Source organism: Leptodactylus fuscus, chromosome 5 (genome assembly GCF_031893055.1).
Source record: "Leptodactylus fuscus isolate aLepFus1 chromosome 5, aLepFus1.hap2, whole genome shotgun sequence".
Taxonomy (NCBI): Eukaryota; Metazoa; Chordata; class Amphibia; order Anura; family Leptodactylidae; genus Leptodactylus; species Leptodactylus fuscus.
This window is the reverse complement of record NC_134269.1, coordinates 175,775,684-175,793,238: the sequence shown is the minus strand read 5'-3', so window position 1 is coordinate 175,793,238 and position 17,555 is coordinate 175,775,684. Positions and strand designations below refer to the sequence as shown.

At 44.2% G+C, this 17,555-nt stretch overlaps 1 protein-coding gene across 6 annotated transcripts in view; it reads left to right on the top strand.

The window, feature by feature from the left end:
* Positions 1–17,555, top strand: part of TENM2 (teneurin transmembrane protein 2) — a 1,311,127-nt gene that overhangs the window by 974,357 nt on the left and 319,215 nt on the right. For all 6 annotated transcript variants that reach the window (XM_075274735.1, XM_075274734.1, XM_075274733.1 and 3 more), the window contains one exon: positions 15,017–15,255. In XM_075274735.1, coding sequence (XP_075130836.1) covers positions 15,017–15,255 — 239 coding nt within the window. The remainder of the gene's footprint in view (positions 1–15,016; positions 15,256–17,555) is intronic.

The following is a 17,555-nucleotide window of genomic DNA, read 5'->3' as shown; positions in this document are numbered from 1 at the left end:
TTTGCTGCTACTTTTGATGACATATTTGTTTGACCTGCTCTAGGTTAGTAATGGAAGATTATAAAGATAATCTGTTTTCCCTTAGCCCAAACAGCAGCACAAGATGGGGTATTCCTGCCCCTGTGTGCTGTTAGGACAGGTGGAACTTTTAATTAGCTAACAGTTTTTCCCCCTATAAGAGGCCAGAGCGACCTCCTCCCCCCTGTGTTAGTCAAAAAGTATAAAAGGCAATATAACAATACAAACATTACCATAAACAATGGGAGGGAGCCTTGTGCTGCTGTTTGGGCTAAGGGAAAACAGATTATCTTTATAATCTTCCATTCCCCCTACGCCAAACAGCAGCACAAGATGGGGATCTAGCAAGTAAAATCCCAACTAGGGTGGGAGATCTTGGCAAGCAGATGCCAAGACAGAATGTCCGAAGGCTGTGGCCTCTGAGCTGCGCCAGTCCAATCTGCAGTGTCTGGCGAACATCAGATGAAAACTCCAGGAAGCAGCGGAACATATCTGCTCTAAGGAGAGCGAGCGTCTCTCTGACCGGGAAGTTGGTCCAATTCCGGTACTGGTAGGTCTTGAGCGCGAAGAGAGCAAGCGATGGCCTCCCTGATCCATCTTGACAGGGTGGCTTTAACACCTTTGTTACGGCCGTAGGTATTGATGAGCAGGTTCTTCGAAAGGAAGCTGTACAATCCAAATATATGCGCAGATATATGCGACCCTAGGACAAAATCCCTGGATGAACCCAAGTTGAACCCTATCAGGGAAAAAGGTAATGAATGGCTCCGAGGCAGCCAAAGCTTGTAATTCTCCAATCCTTTTGGCAGAGGTAATTGCCAACAAGAAGGTTACCTTGTAGGAGAGATATCTCCAGTCCACTTCTGTTAAGAGTTCAAACGGGGGAGAACAAAGCCCCTGAAGAACCGCAGCCAAGTCCCATTGCGGGACAGGGGGCTGCATCTGAGGGCGGAGCCTAGAGGCCCCTTTAAGGAATTACTTTAATAGAGGATCTTGTTATAACCAGGTCCCTAGAAGAGCGGAAAGTGCTGAAACATGAACCTTCAGGGTAGCTGGAGTTAGCCCCTTATCCAGGTCACTCTGTAGGAACTCCAAGACCGATTCGATAGCAGAGTTATTAAGCTGCCTATCCAAGATCCTTTGGTAACTCCTGTTAGTTGAATCCGCTCTTGAATGGGCCAACGTTCTTAGAACGGCCTGGGATAATCGTCTATCTCCGTATACGATGCGGTCAACCTCCAGGCCATGAGGTTGAACCTGTCCAGGTCCTGGCAGAGCTGTCAGTTCAGAATTACCAGGTTTTGGACTTGTGGAAGCCTCCAGTAGGTCCCTTGACTCATTAGGATGAGGTGGGTAAACCATGCCCTTTTTTGGCCAGAACGGCATGATCACTATTGCCGAAGTCTGGTCCTGCCTGAGTTTTGCCAATACCTTCGGAATCATCAGAATAGGAGGAAAAACGTATGCCAGTTTGAACCTCCAAGGTATTGACAGGGCATCTACCGCCAAAGGATTGTCTTCCCGGTAGAGGGAGCAAAACCTTGTCACTTTGGCGTTGTACTGGGTGGCCATCAGGTCCACCTCGGGGAGACCCCACATCTCAGTGAGATGATGAAAGATGTCCGGATTTAGGGACCATTCGCCTGTCATCACCAGGCCTCTGCTTAGCTGATCCGCAAGGATGTTCAGCCCACCTTGAATATGAACCGCTGATAGTTGTGAAAGATTCCTCTCCACCAGGAGAATATTAGATTTGTCACCTGCAGAAGCGAGGGGGATCTGGTTCCCCCCTTGTTTGCTGATATATCGGACTGCTGTTAAGTTGTCTGTTTCACTCTCACAGCTTTCCCTTGCAGGTGGGGTGCAAACATTAGAAGCACACGGTGCACCGCAGTGAGCTCTCGCCAGTTGGACAAATGAGCCTTCTCTAAGCTGGTTCCAGGTCCCACGTACCGGGGTCTCCCCCAGAAGCACTCCCCATCTTGTGAGGGAGGCATCTGTGGTCAACAGGGTCCAGGATGTCTGGACCGTGGATTTCCCGTCTCTGAGCTGGGACCACCAAGCCAGTGATCGACGGGTTCTGATGGATAACTGGATAGGCTTCTGTAGCCCCGAAGGACTGTGGTTCCCGACTCTCAGGATCTCGCACTGTAAGGGGCGCATGTGCCATAGGGCCCACAGAACTGCCTTGATGGCTGCGGACATGAGACCTAGGACCTTCATGGCGGTCCTGATAGTAACCTTCCGGGTTGTGGATAGGTGATGAGCCGCTTGACCAATCTTCTCCTTCCAAGGAGGAGGCAGGGAGATCATCATGCTGAGAGAATCCAAGATAAACCCAGAAATTGAATCGGGGTAGATGGAACCACTACCGACTTCTGCCAGTTTATTAGCCAGCCCAGCTCATTTAGGAAAGCCACAGTGGATTCCAACTGTGTGGCAAGCACTTCCTTTGACCGGGCTTTTAGGAGCCATTCGTCTAGTTATGGGACAATAAGATCCCTTGGAGGCGCAGGGCGGCTACGACCGGGGCCACTACCTTTGTGAAGGTGTGGGGGGCCAAGGATTTGCCGAATGGGAGAGCTGTCTAGATAAAGTTGCTTGATGCCCTGGAGAGGGAGGGTCCTTACGTATTTGTCTGGCTTGAACAAGTTGAAGGACCGATGGATCTTGGATAAGCCGTGATCAGGCGGACATATGATGAGACCAAATAGCCTACCCAGCCGATCTAGATGTGCTCTCCTCAGAGAGGGAGGCATAGGTAGTCAACAGGGTCTGGCGTTAGATGGACCATGGCCACTCTCCACCAGAGAGGGATGCATCAGTGGTCAACAGGGTCCAGGTAAACTGGACCGTGGACTCTACATTTAATTTCATGTTCCTCCTATGGAATGCTTCTCTAGATGTGCTCTCCACCAGAGAGGGAGACATAGGTAGTCAACAGGGTCCGGCCTTAGCTGGACCGTGGACACTCTCCACCAGAGAGGGATTCATCAGTGGTCAACAGGGTCCAGATAAATTGGACCGTGGACTCTACATTCAATTTCATGTTCCTCCTATGGAACGCTTATCTGGATGTTCTCTCCACCAGAGAGGGAGACATAGGTAGTCAACAGGGTCCTGCCTTAGCTGGACCGTGGACACTCTCCACCAGAGAGGGATGCATCAGTGGTCAACAGGGTCCAGATAAATTGGACCGTGGACTCTACATTCAATTTCATGTTCCTCCTATGGAACGCTTATCTGGATGTTCTCTCCACCAGAGAGGGAGACATAGGTAGTCAACAGGGTCCGGCCTTAGCTGGACCGAGGACACTCTCCACCAGAGAGGGATGCATCAGTGGTCAACAGGGTCCAGATAAATTGGACCGTGGACTCTACATTTAATTTCATGTTCCTCCTATGGAACGCTTATCTGGATGTGCTCTCCACCAGAGAGGGAGACATATGTAGTCAACAGGTTCCAGCCTTAGCTGGACCGTGGACACTCTCCACCAGAGAGGGATGCATCAGTGGGCAACAGGGTCCAGGTAAACTGGACCATGAACTCTTCATCCAATTCCACTTTATTCCTATGGAACTTTTCTCTAGATTCGCCCCACTAGTGAGAGAGGGGCGTTTATAGTCAACAGGGTCCAGCGCTAGCTGGACCATGGACATCCCGTCCTTAAGATGGAACACCACCTGGATGAAAGACAAATTTTGAGGAATAACTAAATTGGCTTGACCCAGACTGCTGAGTTTTTTGTCAGCTGGATGACACAGCCTCCTCCATCCAATTCCTCATTGCCCGTATGGGAATCTCCTGTAGATGCGCTCTCTACCGGAGAGGGCTGTCTCTGTGGTCAACAGGGTCCAGACTATCTGGACATGGACATCCAGCCCTTAAAATGAAGCCCCTCCAGGCCCCACGGGTTGTGATTCCAGGCCTCAGACTTACCTTCTGCAGGCCGCATGCGCTATATGGCCCAAGGGACTGCAACTGCAGACCCTGACATAAGATCCAGTAACCTTTGGCAGTTAGGATGGAAACCCGCTGTATTACCTATAAATAATGCACTGCTGATATGATCTTTTCCCACCTAGAGGAGGGAGATTTTCAAGCAGAGTCCAGCATGAAGTTTAGAGACTTTCTCCATGTGAATGGACCATGAGAACCACAAGTACCTTATTAACTTTTTTTTTTTTTTTTATATCACAAAAGCAAAGTGCAACTGGGATTGAACCCAGGATACTGTGGATTCAGGCATACAAGTCTGTAACCCTACAGCTTGAGCCAGTAGGGCTTCTATTTCTAAGTAAGACCTCTTATGAAAACTGGGAGAGGGAACCTTACCAGAAATCTGCATGTACTCCTTCACCCAGGAGATGACAACAATAAATGAAGGGCTCCTAGCTGGAGGACCCCGTACTGACAGCAGTGCAGACATGCATAACCTTACAACAAATTGCCTTAGAGCATCCACCATCATGTGAGCAATAAGCAAATATGCACCTAATAAGTAATGATAGTACATAGGTATATGAACCCTTCTTTTAGGTTCACAGCATATAGTCCCCGCTTAGGAATTAAATGCACATTGAAAAACCGCAAGAAATACAAAAATTTGGTTGGATCTTACCATAATGGCGGTGAATCGACTTCGATATTGTGAAGTTGACAGAGTGCCCATAGCAAATAGAAATTAGTGCTTTTAGTCTCTGCAGTGAACACAGAGGGAAAGCTGAAAGAGGACACGGCTTACCTTACTGCAGGGCAATAAATGAACTGCAGCTGAAAAAGTCAGTAACCTGCACAAGGCAGGTAAGACAAAAGACTGCAGTATAAACCTAGATCTTTCACTCAGAAAGAAGGGAAAGAGAAGAAAGGATCTAAGACACCTTATTCTAAACCATAGAGGAGGCCACAGCCTCCTCCACCTGTCCAGTCGCACAGGACAGAAAAAAACACAGGGGGGAGGAGGTCGCTCTGGCCTCTTATAGGGGGAAAAACTGTTAGCTAATTAAAAGTTCCACCTGTCCTAACAGCACACAGGGGCAGGAATACCCCATCTTGTGCTGCTGTTTGGCGTAGGGGGAAAGTATGCTGGTGTATAGTTAGAGCCGGACAGGGTTAGGTTTTCTTTTGTTTTGTTTGCATGGTGTTTTGTGCAGAAGCAACTGAATAAAACACTCCTGGAGTGTAAATCTTCTGCCTGTGTGAACTGTGTCACTGCTGTTCCCCACCATGTGAGCTGGACCCCCTACAAAATAAATAAATATATATATAGAAAATTGTAATTCCTTCATTTTTATCCTTTATACATGCACATTTAGGTTTAAGCCTACTTTGAGGCAGAACATCTGTTATTTAGGACATTTCTTAATATTTCAAAGAAGTTCTAGACATTCTCTGTATTACTTTCATCCCCCACAACTTAGTGTGATGATGTCTGACCACTAGAAAACTGCTACAATATTGCCGGGTTTTATTTGTTACAATATATTAGAACTAATTTAATGTTCTTTACCCTCTATAGTAAATTGCATTGTTATAAAAATCAATATATATATTTCACCACTGTGACCATCACTTATATTACCAATTTAAAAAGAGCTCAAAGGATTAAAATCTGAATAGTAATGAGTTATATTTCTATTTAGACATATTTCGATGCATGTATGAGAGGGCATAGGTGTTACCATAGCTATAGTAGGTAAAGAGGTAACAATTGCTACTAGGCTGTGGCGCCTCAGCGGCCTGAAATGGCTGTGTATTACATAAGACGACATTGGTATTATTGATAGCACATGATATATGGGGGGGGGCTCCATCGCATATTTCGCATGGAGGCCCAGGAGTTTCCAGTTACGTCACTGAGTATTACATTGCGTTGAAAACAATTTTTGACATTTAATAGGTCATTCTTTATTAGATTATTTACCAGATTACCAAGGAGTTTATACTAAGCCGACCTAAAGATAGGTCACTGTCAGGTTTGTGAGAGTCTGAAACCCGGCAACCCCATGATTCAGGTGATCTCAACAGCTGAAACACAGAGAATGGATTACATGGCAGACAACTCTATGCAGTGGCAGAAATGAGTTACTGCAGTTTAGGTCCTATTCAAATAAATGGAAGTCTCAAGTCTGGCGACAAGGAGGACAGAGCTGTCTGCTTCCATCTCTCTTCCATGTGTATCGGCTGCTGAGAACAGTGGGGGTGTTGGGATTCCCCCCAAAAAAAAACTGGTATTGATAGTCCAGCTTTGGGTTAGTTCAAAAGAGCTTTCAGTGCAGAAAAACTCTTTAGGCTAGGGGCCATATAGTGAAACCCTGCAAAAAAAAAAAAAAAAAACTGCAGAAAAAAAAAATGGCAGCTTTTTTTTTCTTATTCATTAAAGTTTTTCATTGCATTTTTGCAGAGTTTTCCTCGCAGAACTCCTGCCCTTATTATACCTAGATGGAAATTGCCAGTGTTTCCACAGGTATAATTGACATGCTGCAAATTATTAAAAAAAAAAAAAAAAAATGCAAGGGTTTTGGGGAGCGTAGCATTTCTGCTTCCAAGCTTTTTTTTCTTCAATGTGTGAATTGGATTAGACAGAATTCTGTTCATGTTGCAGGTACTGTAAAATGCAAGTATTTTCACAATATGGGGCTTCAGCCTTAGTTACGAGTGTATACGCTCGTAACTCCCATTGAAATCAAAGGGATGTTTTTGAGCGTGCAAAATGCTGACACGCGTATACGTGCCAGCTTTCCCTCTATTTTACATCGTGTGAACGCACCCTTAAGGTACAGCCACACATCAGAGTAAAGTGAGATGTCAGGAGCAGACCCTTGGATTATTGCTGTGTCTGAACTGCTACTGATCCGAATGAGGATTAGCTTCAGTGTCATTCAATGGGGCTAATCCTAGACTTTTATGTGCAGAATCCACTACCGTGCTACTAATTTCTTTGGCTGTTTTTTTGTAACAGTATGCATAGGGAATATCATTGGATTTGGTGTGAAGATATCACACTGCAGAAGTTTAACCAATTGCAGAAGTTGACTCTGCTCTACCCTTATGTGAAGATGGCCTAAATTTTTATATGTCAGAAATGTAGGGCACGCGTGTAAATTGTATGATGACTTTTCAGCCGTCACATTTCCCTTATTGACATATTCTAAATTCTTTGTCCTGTGCATAAAATTTTGTGTTTTGTTTTTTTTTTCATGCTTCTAATAACAAGGCATCTTTATATTGTCATTTTTATTAGAGATGAGCGAGTAGTACTCGATCGAGTAGGTATTCGATCGAATACTACGGTATTCGAAATACTCATACTCAATCGAGTACCACTCGCTATTCGAATGTAAAAGTTCGATGCAGAACCAGCATTGATTGGCCGAATGCTATACAGTCGGCCAATCAACACTGGTTCTTCTCCTACCTTTAGAAGTCTTCTCTGTGCAGCTTCCCCGCGGTGTCTTCTGGCTCTGAATTCACTCTGCCAGGCATCAGGCCTTGGCAGATATGACTGCGCATGTCGTGCGGGCATGCGCAGTCGGCTCTTCCCAGGCCCGATGCCTGGCAGAGTGAATTCAGAGCTGGAAGCTGCACGGAGAAGACTGGAGGATCCAGCCCGACCCTCACTCGTAGACTTGGTAAGTATAATTTGTTCGAATGTTGCCTACCCCTGAAACGAGCATTCCCCCCCCCCCCATAGACTATAATAGGGTTCGATATTCGATTCGAGTAGTCGAATATTGAGGGACTACTCGAAACAAATATCGAACCTCGAACATTTTACTGTTTGCTCATCTCTATTTTTTATATATTAGTAGGGCTTTTGCGCCTGTTGTTCTGGTTGTTTAGGTGCTGCTCTGTAATATTTCATTTTATACCGTATGAATTGCAAAGTGCTGTGGAATATGTTGGCGCTGTATAAATAAAGATTATCACCATTATATTATTATTACATGATGCCTAATTGATTTGTCAAATTCTCCACACAATATTTTGACATTTTAAAGAATACTGCAGTCTGTTCCATCTATACTTTTGGGTATTGTAACAAAAGTTTTTATCTGTGATAGCAGGAAACAATGATTTCCACCATAAGCTTGTCTCGATAGCTCACTCTGAGAGTGTAAGACCCAGGAGGCCGCAAAGTTACCGCTCTCCCAATATTTAAAAGGTTAAAGGTATTTTCCAATTAATATGTTATAATTAAGAGGTTGAAATGTTACAAAGCCCAATTAATTCATTGTTTTGTACAAGTCGTTGACTGTATTATGCCACAGAAGAGCAAAGCAATAAAAATGCTACCTTGTTAATCCTGCACCGAAGTTAACTTCGGCCTATGTGATTATAGATTAGTTCCGTTGGGAGACATGTCTAAGCCAGCAGAGTGAGAAGGCAGCAACGCAGGAGGGGATAGGAACGTGGCTCCTTTCTAAAACACACATTTTGGAAATAGCTTTTGTTTTCATTGCAGTGTTTCAAACATTCAGGAACTTGGCTAAAGGGATAAAACCCTCATGGAATGATTAAAATGGCAGACATTAGCAAAATAACAGAACGCTACTTCATGATCCAACAATCCATTGTCACAAGCAGAGGATACAAAGAACTGTAAAACTTAACTTTTAATATAAATTATAATAATAAATATTTACGATCGTCAAAAAACATCACTAATATAAGTGCACATAACAAACCATGCTCTAGATGACCTACTGAAAGACGTTGGGGACACAACGGAACTTGCAGCTGAAGGACTGGAGTGATTATACCCCATCTCTCACCCATGTCCCACAATGTCTCCTGTCCTTACAAGGACAGTTCCCAGAGCGCTCTATGTGCATCCCCATTCAAAATAAATCTGTTTCCCTTTATGCTTCATCCAAACACATTTCATGTCCCAACAAGATGGAGGGGCGATCCTCAGGGAATCTAAGCCCAGTGGGGAGTGAAAGTCCTTCAAGCTGCTAAAACATATGCTTCCATAGTGAGCTTGCTAGTTATAGGACTATAGAGGTAGATGCTCCATCCTGTGTACAGGGGAGTGATTGTCTCAGCAGTGGTTCTGTAACTGACTTGTTGGGACATGAATCATGTTGGGTAAAAGAAATAAGGGAAATGGATCCAATTTGATAAGGAAATACAGGGAGAGCTCTGTGGACTGTCCTTCTTAGGGAAAGAGTCATTGTGTGACATAAGTGAGAAGGTATAATCACACCAGCCCTTCATCTGCAGGGTCCACTGAGTCCCCAGCGTCTCTCTGTAGGTGCTGGGTAAGGCACCAACTCCTTTTGTCACTTCTTGCAAAAATAACCACTGAAATATTCAAACATAGTGAACAAACGCCACTTAAATTGGGAAATCCCAATAGTTAATATATGAAAAGGAAATAAAACGTCAAATCTCCCCTTTCACATATAGCACATATGAAAGTGGTTAAATAAAGTGAAACGCATGTAAATTGGGTATCTCTGTGTCCAAAACAATTCCAGCCTACAAACTTCTAAAACTTTTTCCCACATACTTGAACATCGTAGTTGGAAACTAAAAAAATAAATCAAAGGAGCTGTTTTTCACGATTTTGTCTCTCATAAAAATTTGAACAAAAAAACCAACAAAGCAATAGACGTTTCTCAAAATGGTAAAGTGGCTAAAAAATAAACCCCTTAGGAGAGGGACAGAATATGGTGAAGTCCATGAACTTTTTAATTTTACAAACTGTCACGGGATGGTTAGCGTCTATACTATAGGCAATGTGTAATATATATATCATGTGGAATGTATTCTCTAACCTGTTATATACATCAATGTGTAGTTGGCTGATTAGGGTCTAGTGTATTAGCACATTGTATGCAAATACCTCTAACTAGTGAGGACCAGTGAGGACAATGGGTGGAGATAATCTGATTGTGTCCCCAAGAAGATGTTGGATGGTGCATTGTCCATAGTAGACAGGGAGTCTGCTCTCCTTGGTATAGGTGAGGGGGGAAGGATCTGTGACTCAGCCCTTCCCACCCACAGATATAGGTGTAACAGTCTTAGTATATAGTTGTAGCTAGCAGTTAGTATGTGTTAGCCGGCCTGTGCACAGTTCTGCAGAGAGCCAGGATTTAGTTACAGGACCAAGGAACCAAAGTTATCATTGGATTGTGACTTCTGTGGACTTATTGTTATTACGGTTGATGTGACCGCCGCCGGCTACTAACTTTGTGGATTACAATAAATTGCTGTTGTCTCCCGACCTCTTGCGTCCGTGTTGATTCAAAAGACCATCTGGAGGAAGACGTATACCTTTGCTCCGTGACAACTGGTGGCAGCGGTGGGATCAACAGCGGACAGCGAGATGGACTACAGCAGCCCAGCGATTAATGGAGCCACAACCTCAGAATACTCCTGTATTCTGGACTATGGCAAGTCTACAAGTAAGGGCCCGGGAACTAAACCTGAGTTACCAGGGAAGAACGAAAGATCAACTGATCGAGGCACTGGAGGAGATGACCCTGCAAAGCGACCATGAGGAGGGCTGCCCCCAGGAGACAGTAGAGATATGGGAGTGGCAGGTACAGACCCAAAAGAGCAGATGGGTTGTTTTGTATGAGGAGGAATTGGCAGTGCTGGGGCTAGGAGCAACTGCAGAGCAAAGGAGTAGAGCATTACAGAGGGCTCAGGAAACGGAGAAGGAGGAACAGAGAATGGCGCATGAAAAGGAAAGAATGGCGCATGAAATGCGAATGGCTGAGATAACTACGCGGAATTATAATCAAACGTCGACCCCCAGCCCAACAGTGAGAGAACCACCATATGTCTCCCATAAACACTTCAAGACCTTTGATGAAGCGGCTGGGGATGTTGATGGATATTTTCAGGACTTCGAACACCAGTGCTGCCTGATGGAAGTCCCAGAGAAGGATTGGGTCCAGTATCTGGTGGGGCACCTACGAGATGGGGCTGCGGAAGCTCTCAGAGCCATGGACCCTAGTGATCAGCGGGACTATGAGGCCATTAAAAGAGCGGTGCAGAAGTATTATGCAGTCACTCCAGAGACCTACCGAGTTCAGTTCCGCTCTTTGTCTTACAATGGGGGAAGCTCCTTCCACATGTTCGCCCACAAGTTGAAGCAAGCATGCAAGCGCTGGCTAGAAGGAGAGGAGGCTGTCACAGTCGATAAGATCCTCCAAGTCATACTTAAGGAACAGTTCTTTTCCCAGTGCCCCGCTGAGATCCGTGAGTGGGTGCTGGAACGGAACCCAGCCACAATGGAGCAAGCTGCTTCCCTTGCAGATGAGGGCCTGACCATCAAGCCGCAGTGGAAGAGGTTGTTTGCAGAGGAGCGGAAAACTACCACAGTCCGCCAGACATCCTTCATCCAGCCACCCACCTTTCGTGCCCGGCCTCAGGATTACAATTCCCCCTCTACCCCTGCCCCAGCCCATCGGCCTCCAGCTATGAACAACCCTGTCCCTAGACAACGACCTACTGGAAGAATGCTAGAGCGCAGATGTTTTGGGTGCGGGCGGCCTGGACATTTGCAAGCTAGTTGCCCTGTTAACATGGAGGCACGGGCCACCGTGGCATCCCGGCCTATTCACTACCTGGGAACCACCCCTAGGACTGAAAGTTTGGCCCCATTTCCAGATGACTCCATGAATGACCCATCTGTTCCACCTCCAGGGGTCTATGGGATTCAGCCTTCCGCCACACATCCCGCAAACCTTCAGTGGAAGCACTTGCAGGAGGTCCTACTGGATGGCCGAACAGTTGTTGGATTCCGGGACTCGGGAGCTTTCCTAACGTTAGCGGACCCCCGAGTAGTTCGACCCGAGGCCCTAGAGGAGGGCCCTGGCCTTTCTATCGAGTTGGCAGGAGGTACTCGGAAACGTATTCCTAAAGCTACCGTGGAACTCGACTATGGTTATGGACCAAAACGATGCACAATTGGTGTGATGAGCAGGCTGCCGGCCGATGTTCTGTTAGGCAACGATGTTGGAAATCTACAGTGCCACTTTGTGGGAGCAGTGACCCGAAGCCAAGCTCAGAGAGACGCCAACATGGATCGACCGGATTTTCTGCCAGATGCCAGCCCTTCAACTCTACAACTTTACCATTCAGTACCGCCGAGGGAACCAACACCAGAACACGGATGGGTTATCCCGGCAGGAGGACATATGAGCTATAGAGACTGATGTGCATTCCCCAATTTACCTGTGTAGGCCAATTGTGTCATGCACATGTTTTGAGAGGGGGAGGGGTTGTCACGGGATGGTTAGAGTCTATACTATAGGCAATGTGTAATATATATTTCATGTGGAATGTATTCTCTAACCTGTTATATACATCAATGTGTAGTTGGCTGATTAGGGTCTAGTGTGTTAGCACATTGTATGCAAATACCTCTAACTAGTGAGGACCAGTGAGGACAATGGGTGGAGATAATCTGATTGTGTCCCCAAGAAGATGTTGGATGGTGCATTGTCCATAGTAGACAGGGAGTCTGCTCTCCTTGGTATAGGTGAGGGGGGAAGGATCTGTGACTCAGCCCTTCCCACCCACAGATATAGGTGTAACAGTCTTAGTATATAGTTGTAGCTAGCAGTTAGTATGTGTTAGCCGGCCTGTGCACAGCTCTGCAGAGAGCCAGGATTTAGTTACAGGACCAAGGAACCAAAGTTATCATTGGATTGTGACTTCTGTGGACTTATTGTTATTACGGTTGATGTGACCGCCGCCGGCTACTAACTTTGTGGATTACAATAAATTGCTGTTGTCTCCCGACCTCTTGCGTCCGTGTTGATTCAAAAGACCATCTGGAGGAAGACGTATACCTTTGCTCCGTGACACAAACTTTTTTTTTAAGGGGTTAAAATAGAAATAAAATGATATAAATTTGCTATTCCTGGAATCATATTCCCTTATAGAATACAGGTAACTTGTCGCTTTGGCTACACAATTCATTCGGGCTTAATCCAGGGTGGAATGCCATGACGGGATGCTCGTGCACTTGCGGACTCCATTTTTCGCCGTGTGAACATACCCTTATTGGAGAGGTTTCACTGTACTTGGTATCCCTGGGTGTACTGAATGGTTTCCAAAAACACTTTAGTTATAAAGATGTCAACGCTGCCTTTCTGTACATGGTTGGAAATCGTTAAAGGGTCCTTGGAGAAATTAAAAATGTTTCAGTTTTTCCTCAAAAGTGACAACTTCATCTTGAATTAGAATACTGAGTCTGCCTTTTCAGAACCTTAAATGGAACATTTCCTAGGAAAATAGCAATAATTGTAGATTCCCCCTATAAATGACTGACATTATTTGTTCCTTGTGCCGTTGCCTTTTATGTTGTTTTTACAAGGTCTTATTTAAAGACGTCTTATCTCTGGATCTACTGCACATTTTTGAACACATTTATTAGTGGTAAAGATGTTATTTTAAATGCTTAACAGTTTCCACAGTTATTGTATAAAAATATTATCTGGTAATATTATCTGTCATTTACTAGCACAACATTACATACTTATGCAAATGTAACACTCAGCCACTAGAATAGTCTTGTCTCAGGAAAGATTCATCTGCCATCTGTTTTATAGATGAACATTATCAGTCTTTATTAAAGGGTTTCTCATCGACAAAGGAAAATGTTTAGGATAATTCAGCTAATTCAGTAGATGGCCAAATATCCTTTGCTGCATCCATAGTATCACTGGCCCAGAAGACCTGTAAACGATAGAAAACTACTTTTATGGGGATCAGAGTCAAAAGATTAGAGTCTGATCAGTGGCATGAGAACGGGTTAGGCGCAGAGCCCCCTTTATCATAATGCGGGCCAGTAGTTGAACTCACACCAGTCAGGCAATTATCTTGGAACAACTCCTATAATAACATGGGGAGGGGTTGCAAAGACAGTCAAAGATCTTTCTGAAGACTGGCATTGTCAACTGTAATGTCTGGTTCACATCTGTGTTCAGACATTATATTTCCCTATCCGCATGAAATATGTGGAGAGAGAAGTCCTTCAAGCAGCAATTTTCTCTCCGTATTTTTTGTGCGGAAACTGCATGGACCCCGATGTGAATTGGGCCTTACCTGTATACCTGACCTACATCATATTCAAGTCTGAGTTTAAAGCCCAAAACATAGCTATATAAATTCATGACCATTGGTCTCATATTAAGTGACCAATAATTGGATCCTAGTGTTTCATGTTGTAAAGGAAAGTAAATGCAAGCTCTAAGGGTAAGCTCACACGGGGTTTTTTGGATTGGAACCTGAGGCGGAGGCCGCCTAAGGCTCTAATCCAAAAACCGGGTATCCACGACTGAAATCCGGTGCACTGCATTGGCATCCAGCCGCGCACTCTGTTCCGGATTCGACGCAATGGATGGGCCTAGTCCTCACGATTTGGCCTGAAGAATGAACATCACACGGCTCCCATTGATTTCAATGGGAGCTGTCTTTTTGGTCAGGGTTTTGAGGCAAATACAGCCTCAAAACCCTGACCAAAAAACTCTGTGTGAACTTACCCTAATAGTTTGCTTTGCTGTCCTATCTTCTACTGTTTGTGCCCTGTAGCCCATCACTGGCCACAAAAGTCATTGGACCAACCGTAAACCAACTTCCATGTGTACGCTCTTGCTATGACACTATAATCTGGGAAACATTATCATACTTTAGGATGGGGAGCGTTTGCCTCGCCTCATCCCCTCTTTTCATAGATTAAATGATATCAGTGTTTCTATAGAAATAATAAGGTTTGTGAACAAATGCAATATTATCTGTCAATTCTGCTTGCAGCTAAACATATCTATGGTCATTTACACTTGCATGAATATTTGACTAGAGTATTGCTTATTGCATTAAGGGAATTTTCCTGCACGAGCAATAAGTAACGTTTACAAACTGTGGCGTGTATTGCTGTGACATCCTTGCTGCAAGTTCTTGTCTTAACCTTATGACAGCACATTATAAATGTCAATCAGTTGTTTTATAATCCCGTCTCCTTGTTCTTTCCAGGCACTTCTTGTTTAAGACATCATCTGGAACAACTCCTTTATTCAGCAGCTCTTCTCCTGGATATCCCCTGACTTCAGGAACCGTTTACACTCCTCCTCCGAGGCTTCTACCCCGAAACACCTTTTCTAGAAATGCCTTCAAGCTGAAGAAACCATCGAAGTACTGCAGCTGGAAATGCGCAGCACTATCCGCCATAGCTGCAGCTGTCTTACTTGCTATTTTGCTGGCATACTTCATTGGTAAGTTCTGCCATATTTTATGTTTTATAGGTCTTTTGATCATGTAATATTGTAGTGGTTGGAACTATATATTGGGATACCTTCTCTTTGGTCATATGTTTGTTCAATGCAGAACGACAGAAACACGAAATATACCAAACAAGTTTGCCCGTAGTAACAATGAATTTACCCCACTAGATCACTCAACATCGGTGAATTTTGCCTTAGGCATAAGAATAATTCTGTTATTTTATATTGCATAATTTAAGGATATCAGTGTTTTCATGGTGTATAATATGATATTTACTAAGAAGAAGCAGGAGCTTAGAATGAAGATCTTACAAAGTATATGATTATGTTGATACCTGCACCACAGATAACCTGTTCCCAATTTTCTTGTTACTTTCTGCTTGAAGTACTATTGTCTGCGCATGATTCGTGGAAAACACACGGACCCCATTATAGTCTATGGGGTCCACGTGTTTTCAATGCTTACTGCTTTTTAATGTGTTCAGTATTCTGTTTGGGGGGTCCCCAAGTGCACTCCCCTAATGGAATACCGAAAGAAGATGTGAATCAGGCCTTAAATAGATGGAAAGATAGAAATATAATATAGGTTGATACATACAGTAGCTACACATAAGAGAAAGAGGGGGCATAGCTATGCTATATGTACAGTGTTGGCCAAAAGTATTGGCACCCCTGCAATTCTGTCAGATAATACTCATTTCTTCCAGAAAATGATTGCAAGCACAAACTCTTTGGTATTAATATCTTCATTTATTTTGCTTGCAATGGAAAAACACAAAAAAGAATGAAAAAAAGTCAAATTATTGATCATTTTACACAAAACTCCAAAAATGGGCCAGACAAAAGTATTGGCCCCCTCAGCCTAATACTTAGTAGCACAACCTTTAGACACAATAACTGCGCACAACCGCTTCCGGTAACCATCAATGAGTTTCTTACAAGGCTCTGCTGGAATTTTAGACCATTCTTCTTTGGCAAACTGCTCCAGGTCCCCCCTGAGATGTGAAGGGGGCCTTCTCCAAACTGCCATCAAGAGATCTCTCCACAGGTGTTCTATGGGATTCAGGGCTGGACTCATTGCTGGCCACTTTAGAAGTCTCCAGTGCTTTCTCTCAAACCATTTTCTAGTGCTGACCTGAAGTGTGTTTTGGGTCATTGTCCTGCTCGAAGACCCCTGACCTTTGAGGGAGACCCAGCTTTCTCACACTGGGCCCTACATTATGCTGCAAAATTTGTTGGTAGTCTTCAGACTTCATAATGCCATGCACACAGTCAGGTAGTCCAGTGCCAGAGGCAGCAAAGCAACCCCAAAACATCAGGGAACCTCCGCCATGTTTGACTGTAGGGACCGTGTTCTTTTCTTTGAAGGCTTCTTTTTTTTTTTTCCTGTAGACTCTAGGTTGATGCCTATTCCCAAAAAGCTCCAATACTTTTGGCCAGCACTGTATATATAGACACATAAATATACATTAATTATTTGTATTATCAATATCAAATTAATATCTACACTGTAGCTGATGGACAGGTTTCAGTCAAAATGCCCCCTATTAACTGCTGAGGATAAATAAGATCAGGGTATGCAGTCAGAAAGGATTACTATAAAATTCTGCACTCAGAAGGAGAAGCTTCATAGGGTTATCACATAAGATTGTCCAAAATATGTCATTCTTCTCCCTTGTTGTTATGGTTAAGGGCTGACATGGCAGGTACTGTACAGTTAGAGGGAGTCTGGCAGATCCAATATGACTCCCAAACCAATAACAGTGCCATGTAGGGGCCTTTAAGATAAGCAAAGTAAAAGCTTTGTGGAAAACTTTTTATGGTTATTTAAACCATCCTGCGAGTACATCAGGGAAGAGTCCAATTTGCCTACGGACAGCCACAAGTTCTCCTTCTCTGCTCTGGAGTCCGTGCCCCTTTAACCAGGATTCACATTCTCAGCCTCTGTCTGTCATGACTGTCTTTAGGCAAATTAGGCTCCACCCCCTGTACACTTGCAGGCTTATTTCTTATCCATATAAAGATGATTATTTTTGCATTGCTTTATCAGTTTGTGGATATAAAGGAATGTCACTGCGTCTATTAAAGGTCCCTACCTGTAATGCTAGTTGTCTTGGAAGGCCTTTTGTACCCGACAGGCTTTCTTTAAGAGTTTCCTGAGTTTTCATGTCACTTCAGTTTTTTGAGTTCTTGCTGCTTCTGTTCTGAGGCTCGACTCTTCTTTCACAGTCATTACCTCACTGCCGGCAAATACAATATATATTGGAAAAATATGCACTCCAAGGTAGCTG